Source organism: Notamacropus eugenii, chromosome 5, assembly GCF_028372415.1.
Source record: "Notamacropus eugenii isolate mMacEug1 chromosome 5, mMacEug1.pri_v2, whole genome shotgun sequence".
NCBI lineage: Eukaryota > Metazoa > Chordata > Mammalia > Diprotodontia > Macropodidae > Notamacropus > Notamacropus eugenii.
In genome coordinates, this window is record NC_092876.1 from 25,465,395 (window position 1) to 25,473,892 (window position 8,498).

Genomic DNA, 8,498 nt, shown 5'->3' on the forward strand with positions numbered 1-8,498 from the left:
TTGCATCCAGACAATGATTTATTTAGTATTGTATATGGCTGCAGAAACAAATCGGGCCCAAGGCTTTCAGTAACCAAGGTCACCAACCACTGGTTTTTACTCAGTTAATATACATATTGGAGGGAGTGAAAAATAGGATTATAGGGATTGAGATACCTGTTTTCTTATTGGTAGAGAATATTGGAAGACACTGAGGTGAGAGGGAGAGAGTTAGTTTTGTGACATCATTTAAGTCAGGTAAACTTTGGGAGGGGGAGTAATTTTGTGACTTCTCCAAAATCAAGTGACTTACAAGCAGTTGAAACTTAGCTTTATAAAATGGTGGATAAAGGAAAAATGGAGTCACTAATGCCATTTTTCCATGTAAAAGATAGCAGGATGATGAGAGTAGGGCTAGAGAACATGCCATTTGAGGACAATTTGAAGGAAATGGGTATGTTTAGCCTGGAGAGGGGAAAACTTGGGAAAGGAGGTGGGGAGATATGGTTTTCTTGAAGTGTTTTGAAGGATGATCATGTGAATAAGACTTATTCTGATTGACCCAGAGGCCAGAAGAAGCAGAGGGGAGGGGAGACATGTAAGCCATATTGGGGCAATGAAGAGCTTCCTAAGCTATATTAACGTGGAATGAGCTGCTTCAGAGGGTCCAGCACACACCATTATTTGAGGTCTCTTAGCAGAAAATGCATGACCACATTTCAAGGAAGTTGTCCAGTGGATTTCTGATCAGGAAGGGGTTGGTACTGGAAACCTCCTGAATTTCTAGGAATGAGATGGGAAATGTAGGAGGCTATGGTTTCAAGATTAAGATGAGGGGCCCAGAGGATGACTCAGTCTTCAGAGACTAGAGAGCAAGAGGAGATGAGGAAAGGGAGCTTGTTCGGGTGAGATGAGGAGAGTAGGTCTTCTCAGGGAATTAGGAGACCAGAGCATCTTCTGAGAGCAGATGACAAGGTGGGGTCAGGGGCTTGAGAATGGAGAAGAAAGTTTGGAACCATGCCTTTGGAAAGTAAATATGGGAGTCAACAAAAGGTGACTGAAAGGATTTCTAAGCGCTAATGCGGTCCCTTGGGACATAAGAGAACAAGAATTGAAAATCAATGAGATGCTAGCTACTGCGATTTTATCCAGTAGTCCCGAGTCTTTGACATATCTTGGGTTACAGAGTACACAGGGACTGAGTAAAGGTCCATCAGCTCACTCTTATCCATAGTGTCCAGGGGCGGATTGACTCAACTGTAGAGAAAACACAAACCCCTGTCAGAGGTTAAGCTCAGGCAAGCTTCTGACACCATTCCAGTCCTGACCAGGGGAAGTTACAGGTTAAGGTTTCTGGGGTCCAGGATCCCTGAGACCTGTCAGGAAGGGGGCAGACTCCAACTTACCAGGTGTAATAAAGCCAGGTGAGACCATAGGTGAGAAGAAAGCTGACTCCCATGAGCACTCCTCGGATCAGGGTGAAGATCAGAGGCCAAGAACCGTTCTCCTCAGAAATAAGGCAGCAAGCACAGGCTGAGGGAGACAGAGATTGGGGGCTAGAAGGGGCATGCCCTACCCCCAGGCTTCAGCTCTGCTCTCAGGACCCAGATATCAGGCTAGAGCCTCCAGCAGCCACTGCTGCAGGCACCTGGGGGAGATGGGGATGCTGGGGGCTTACTCAGTTCTACCTCCCAGTTCCCTCACACTCACTCTGCACACAGAGTCTCAATGAGTGATGTTGAGATCCCAGTGGGTGCAGAGCTTGGCAGGTGTATTCGCCTCTGTCCTTGGGCCCCAGTTTGGACAGTTCTAGGTGCAAGATCCCAGGATCCAAGGCCTCTGAAGACTTCAGGACTTGGTTCCCGTAGATCCACATAAGAGTGGCTGGGGGGTGGCTTTCTGTGGCACAGATCAGAGTCAAGGACTCACCCTCTAGGACATGCAGGGATGATGCGTTTTCTAATAATTCTGGGCCTGGAGAGGGAAAGGAGAGCCAGGGATGGGGATGAAGGCTCCAACTCTTATTCTAGTTTGGTTCTGGACTGACCTTAGAGGTCAAAGGAGGTTCAGATCTTTCTTCCTGTCCCTCACACGCCACCCTGTTGCTTCCTGAAAACCTACCTGTTTGGTTTGCCCAGGAAACACTGATGGTCAAATTCTGAGGAGGGTCTGAAATGGAACAATAGTGTCTGGGCTGGAGCCCTTCAGCCTTAGAAACCAGGGCCTCCCATCCCCCAACTTTATCCCTTCCCTAGAGCCTGCCTCTTCCTGCCTTCTCAGGTACCTCACCAGGCACCTGATGTCTGAGGTCCTGGACCTTCCCCTCTAGCCCTCTTTACCTTGAGCAGACCCAGGCACCTTGCTTCCCCCTTCCCATCACTTACAGGTTACCCTTAGCTGGACAGTCCTCTCTGTGCTCACTCTAGCCTTTGGGAATGTCACGTGGCAGGTAATGTTAGTGCCATGATCCTGGGACTGGGGGGTGAAGAGGAGTTCGGAGGTATTCAGCAGGGCAGAATCCTGAGAAGAAAGGGCAGTCCCAGTCCAGAGGTAGGTAAAGTGTTTCCCCTCTCTACAGGCCCCAGGGACCAAACAGATCAGGGTGACCTGGTGCCCTGACTCCAGGATCTCTGGAATGTGTACCTCTGGCTTCTGCATTACAGCTGAGAGAGGAGAGAGACAGTGACTGGAGAAACAGTTTGTTTATGCCGGTGACAGCCCTGGTATTTCCCCTGTTATGACCCCAGGAGATTATTTCCCAAAATGCCTACTCTAGCACCCTGACTCTGTCCCCCTCCCCCTTAGCCATCTCTCATCCTCCTCAAGGCCTGAGTTGATCTATCAACCCAGTCTGAGGTTCCATTTCCTCTATTGGAGGTCTCCACCATGTGTCCCTTCAGCTGACAGCCTCAGGACAATTCCTCCCAATTCACCAATCTGCGTTCCTGACTTCTCCATGAACAACCCCCGCTCTTCCCTCTGTTCTCAAGCACACCCTGAGGGGCTCACTCCTGCCTGGGATCATGTTTCTTTATAGAAAGGGCTGGAGGAAGACTCTTGGGTGTGTGTATGTGTGTGTGTGTGTGTGTGTGTGTATGTGTGTGTGTGTGTGCGCGTGTGTGTGTGTTCCCTCTGACTCACTCTGCACACAGAGTCTAACTGAGTAGTTCTGATGCCCCAGTGAGTTCCTGGCTTGGCAGGTGTATTCTCCGCTGTCCTCATTCCTCAGTTTCGACAGCTCCAGGCCCAGGACCCCAGGATCTAGGGCCTTAGTAGAATTAAGGATTTGGTGTCCGTAGGTCCAGCTCATTGTAGCTGGGGGCTTACTATTCGTGTAACAGATCAGAGTTAGGGATTCACCCTCTAAGACCACCAAGGATGAGGTGTTTCCTGGGAATACTGGACCTTGAGAGAGAAAGGGAAGAAAACCTTGATCCTTTTTCCTTCTCAGGCCCAGACTGACTCCTAAGCCTTTCCCTTCCTCAATCCGCCCTTCCCTCCAAATTCCCATCCCCCCAACAAACTCCAATTGCTTTATGCAAACATACCTGTCCCATTTACCCAGGAAGTAATCTTCATATTCTGAGGAGGGTCTGCAATAAAGGGATATCTGTGGGCCAGGGTACCAGGACTCATCTTCAGTCTCACAAACCAGAACTGGCAATAAGAGGCCCAAGTATTGCTCCTTCCCACAGACACATAGGATGCTACTTTGTCTTTCCCTCTCAGAATTCAGGTCCCCAGTGTCTTCTATCCTCCCTGCCCCACACTTCTCTGCTTGGGGACTCTTAAGCATCCTTTTCCTACCCAAAACTCACAGAAAATCCTGAGCTGGGCTGTGGTCTCTGTGGTCACACTGGGATTTTTGAATGTCACCCGACAGGTGAGGCTAGTGCCATGGTCCTGAGGTTGGGGGGCAAAGAGGAGTTGAGAGGAGGTGAGATCTTGGGAATCAAATCTATGAGATGACAGGGCAGTTCCAGTCCAGAGGAAAGTGATGCGTGTCCCCAGGCAGGCCCCAGGAACTGTGCAGGACAAATTCACCTGGTGTCCTGACACCAGGATCTTTGGAATGTACACTTTTGGCTTCTGGGTCAGATCTGGGGGAGGAGAAAGTGCATCAGGGTGTAGGAGGAGGGATTTTGGGATTGTCCTTTTTAGGTCTCCAGTAGGTCCTGCCCCTTATTCCTCCAGGCCCACCCATCCCTCACCTTCCCCAGGAATTGAGCTTCTCATCCCAAGTAGAGGACTCTGCAGTGTCTCCATCCTTTTCACAGCCTCAGGATCACCCCCCTCACCTCATATGTGTGTTTGCCACTTGGATGGCCCCCACAGTGACCCCTCCTCCCTCCAGCTCTGTCTCTCAGTGCCTAGACCCTGAGATGCTCATCCTTGACTGGGGTTATGTAGTGTGTCCTAGCCAGGAGTCTAAAGACTTCCATCAGTATGTCCTTCCCTGAATCCCACACTGGTCCTCACCCAGGAGTACCCATTAGCACCCAAACACTTTCCTGGAATAGAGTCCTCACCAGCTACCCGGATAGATATCGTGTTTGTGCAATCTTGATCCATATTCTTCTTCTTCACCTGGATTGAGTAACTCCCATGATCATTTTTCTGGGCCCTCTCAACATGCAGGGAGCAGTTGTCCATCTGGGGATCTCCAGTGAGGAGGAACCGGTCTTTGGCCCAGGTATGAACACTTTTTTGCGGGTCATTGGTGGCCGCAAGATAGCTTTTCCAAAAGTTAGTATAGTACCAGTATACATGAACTTCCTTATTATTCTTATATCGTTGGGGGTAATAGAAGGAGCAGGGGATGGAGACACATAGGCCCTCCTGCACAGTCACTGTGTTCTGGACATTAATCCCATACTCTGTATTTTGAGAAATGGTTGCTATGGAGGGAGGCAGGAGAGAGAGAGAGAGAGAGAGAGAGAGAGAGAGAGAGAGAGAGAGAGAGAGAGAGAGAGAGAGAGAGAGAGAGAGAGAGAGAGACTGTGATTTCTTGTATTCCCCCATTCTGCTCCCCAACCTTTCCAGGGCCATTCCCACCCTGACTCTTCCTTGTCTCCCCAAGCACCTTCAGCCCTGGCTCTATCCCCACTTACCCCTCCAGAGCAGGGACAGCAGCAGTAGCACTAGCAATAGGTCCATGGTGAGATCCAGGGCTCAGGAGAGGCCAGAACTTAGTCCTGGGCAGAATCAGATCCAATTATGAAGTCTTCAAGGAGGAAGGAACAGGGAGCTGGGGCAAAGAGGAAGAGAGGAACAGGAACAGGAGGGGTGAGGAGGCATGGAAAGAGGAGTTCTCAGATCATTGAACCTGGGCTCAGGGACCTCCAGCTTCATAGGAGGGGAGGGGAGCTGAGGAAAGATGCCAGCATGGCAGTGGCCAGCATGCCCTCTTTCTTTCCTTGGCTCCTTGTGGTCAGTGGGCTAGTGACCCTAAGTCTGAAAGGACTCCTTCCTCAGGGAAGAGGGAGTGGAAGGAACCAAACATGGAAAGGAGATCCCTTTCTTACCCTTTCCCTGTCCCTCCATGATCTTACCATTGTGCCATGCTGGATTTCATAGCTGTCCCCTAACTGTATCCCTCCCTCTTTAGGATGTCTGCTAGAATCCATCTCTTTCTCCTCAAGATTTCCCTGATAATTTTTCCTGGCTCCTGTCCCATCCCTGTCCCTTTATGGGATGGATGCTGATAATAATAATAGAGATTGCAACATTAATCATAGCAATAACTTTTATTTACATAATGAAAGGACAAAATGCTATCCCTGGGAGGCAGACAGTGAGTGAGGGCCGATAGGAGCAAACCACATATTCTTTTTTCTCCCTTTATTTTTTGTAATCAATAACTTTTGTTTCTATATTAACTATATTTCCTACTATATTCTTTCCTTCTCCTACTTACAGGGAGCCATCCCTTATGATGTAAAGAATAAAATGAGGAGAAAAAAATTCAACCGAGCTGACGAACATGGAAAAAAGCCTGATGTTATATGTAAGATCCCCTACCTCTGCAAAAAAAAAAAAACCCACTAACAACCTTGTGGGGGGAGCCAGGAATTAGAGAAGAAGGGAGGAGCTTGATTCTTATAAACTTAAAACCTTCACTTTTCTTGTTATTGTTCTTAAAAAGATAAATTTTTGTTGCTATCTCGTTTTTATATAGCTTAGATCTCCCCTTGAATCCCTCCTCTCCTTCTTGTGCTTCTTTTTTATAGGAACTTAATCATTTCATAACATGCATTTTTTTATTTTTAAATGAATTTTTATCTTTTGTTTTTACAGTTCATAAATTTCTACTTGTCTCCTTCACTGTTCTCCTCCAAGACAACCATCCCATATAACAAAGAACACATTTTAAAGAAAAAGAAAGAGGGAGAAAAGAAATCCTCCCCTCAAGCAAAATTGAATAATACATTGAAAAAAATCTGGTAATATATGCAATTTTCCACCCTTGTGAAAGGGTGAGGAGAGGGGGAGGGGAGGATACATCTTCTCATGTTGCTTCTATGGGACCATGATTGTTCTTCATAGTTTTGCATTGTTCAACTCTGTTCATTTAAGTCTTCTTTCTCTGTTTTCATCATGTTGGATGTTCCTTACAGCATAGCCCTATTCCATTACATTCATGGACTACTTTCTGTTTAGCCTTTTCCTAATTGATTGACATCTTCTTTGTTTCCAGTGAGATTTGTTTGAAGCCTATGAGTTAGTGCAGAAATGAATTGTATCTGTCAAAGTCTCAGATGGATAGGGAGGGCTGTTATGTGAATGTTCCCCATAGCCCTTTGGTCTCCCCCAGTACTTCCAGAGGAAGGGCATGCTGGTCCTGAACCAACCTGCTCCACATGGACCCAAGTGCCAGAAATCCATGTGAGGGTTGCAGGATGTCTTTGGTAGCAATGCGGTCTGAGTCTGGACTGTTCCAGCTTATATAATGAAAAAGCTCAATTTCTAACATTGCTCCTTTTTTAAAAAAAATCTATTTTTATTTATTTTATTAAATATTTCCCAATTACAGGTGAAGAATTTTAACATTCATTTAAAAAAATTTTGAGTTTCAAATTTTCTCCTCCCTTCCCATCTCTTCCCCCTACCTTAAGATTATACATGTGAAGTCATGTAATATATATTTCCATATTAACCATTCTGACATTACTCCTAAGTAAGGCTCTCATCCTCCATGAAGATTGGAAGATGCTAACTGACTAATAAGAGTGAGCATACTTAACTTGTGGAGGAGTCTTATGGGCCTAGCTTTTGGACAACCTTTTCCACCACCATAACTGGTCTTCAGTCTTGATATGTATTCAAGACTCAGTGGTCTTTGATTTAGGCACCTGTTGATGAGTGATGATCCTTTGATGAGATGGCTTAAAGTACGTCATTTTTTATCTTGTTGAGGTAAAAGCCTTTTATACCTTCTCTTAGTATTTTTTTTTTAGCATGAATGAATGTTGAACTTTCCGAAGGCTTTTAAAAAATTTCTTGCTATTATCATATGATCTTATCAAGATTTTGTATTTAAGTTTTATTAAGTTGATAGCATTTCTGATGTTGCACCAGCCTTAACAAACTTATAGAAAACAGCTTTTGCCATGATGAGTAACTTTCTTATTGTGTCACTGCAGTCCAATGACTGATATTTTAGTTACTATTTATGCATTAGAGATGCAAATTGGCCTATTATTTTCTTTTTCAGTGTGATCTTTACCTGGTTTTGAATCAAGGTATTTACTATAAGTTTAATTTTACTGTTTTAATATTATAAAATAAAAGCATCAAACTTTTACAAGTATACTGCTTACTACATGGAGGCAAAAAAATATGTTTCTATTTTTAGCAGTCAACAGGAAAAGTACAAACCACTAGTTTCATTACAGTGGTTTTATACTCTTATGGAGTTTCATTATGTCAGAAGAGCCAATATACTTCCTTCCCTTTAAAGAGATGAGCTTTTTAAAAAAAACTTTCCTCTTAAGATGTTTTCAGGTTCTTAGGATGTTTGATATAGTCTTAGCCAGAAGATTTTAAGCAAGTTGTCATATTACTGCAGAAGAACAACGGATATACAATTCTCTTTGTAAGCTCCAAGAAATTGTATCCTTATTCATAAAGATGATGGGGGCAGGGTGGACAAAGAACCTTAAGCCTTAACAAATCTTGTACAGTTCAAATAGATTCTCTTTGTTTATAAAGGGAGATAAATTATTTTATATAAAAGTACATTATACTCTAGCTAAATTATTGATTGACCAGTAATTTTAACCAAATTTCCATCAGAAATAAATCAATTAATGAATGACCAAGCATGCAAGTGACCAATGATCCTAAAACCTAAATGATTTAACAAAGGGTAGCATCCTTCTTTGTTCACTCTCCCTATCCTTGTTCAAATGGAAATAGGGTCACTAAACCATACATAAAGTTCTCTCTGGGCACATATTGATTTAGAAAACTGCATATTAATATTCTCTATGTTCTATCATATGTTTGTTTTGTTTAGT

General features: G+C 44.6%; 1 protein-coding gene across 2 annotated transcripts; it reads right to left on the reverse strand.

The window, feature by feature from the left end:
• On the reverse strand, positions 1-5,215 carry LOC140503686 (sialic acid-binding Ig-like lectin 14). Of its 2 annotated transcripts, none has more exons than XM_072607855.1 (10): positions 5,091-5,215; positions 4,509-4,877; positions 3,798-4,079; positions 3,528-3,572; positions 3,121-3,384; positions 2,364-2,642; positions 2,101-2,148; positions 1,690-1,878; positions 1,386-1,512; positions 1-1,236 (listed from the first exon to the last, which is right to left on the reverse strand). In XM_072607855.1, the coding sequence occupies exons 1-10, from the start codon at positions 5,134-5,136 to the stop codon at positions 1,233-1,235; spliced, it is 1,653 nt and encodes a 550-aa protein (XP_072463956.1). In that variant the 5' UTR covers positions 5,137-5,215; the 3' UTR covers positions 1-1,232. The 2 variants fall into 2 exon arrangements, with proteins under 2 accessions (XP_072463956.1, XP_072463955.1); XM_072607854.1 differs by having other exon boundaries at positions 1,690-1,953; positions 5,091-5,214.
• Between the last annotated feature and the right edge of the window lie 3,283 nt (positions 5,216-8,498).

What these genes read in the sequence shown, in the direction of transcription:
- LOC140503686 (XM_072607854.1), bottom strand. Translation starts at nt 5,136, where the DNA reads ATGGACCTATTGCTAGTGCTACTGCTGCTGTCCCTGCTCTGGAGGG. An exon ending in TTCCTGGGTAAATGGGACAG is followed by an intron (nt 3,385 to 3,527) that starts GTATGTTTGCAT and finishes TTCTCTCTCAAG; the next exon opens with GTCCAGTATTCCCAGGAAAC. An exon ending in ATTGAGACTCTGTGTGCAGA is followed by an intron (nt 1,513 to 1,689) that starts GTGAGTGTGAGG and finishes TGTCTCCCTCAG; the next exon opens with CCTGTGCTTGCTGCCTTATT.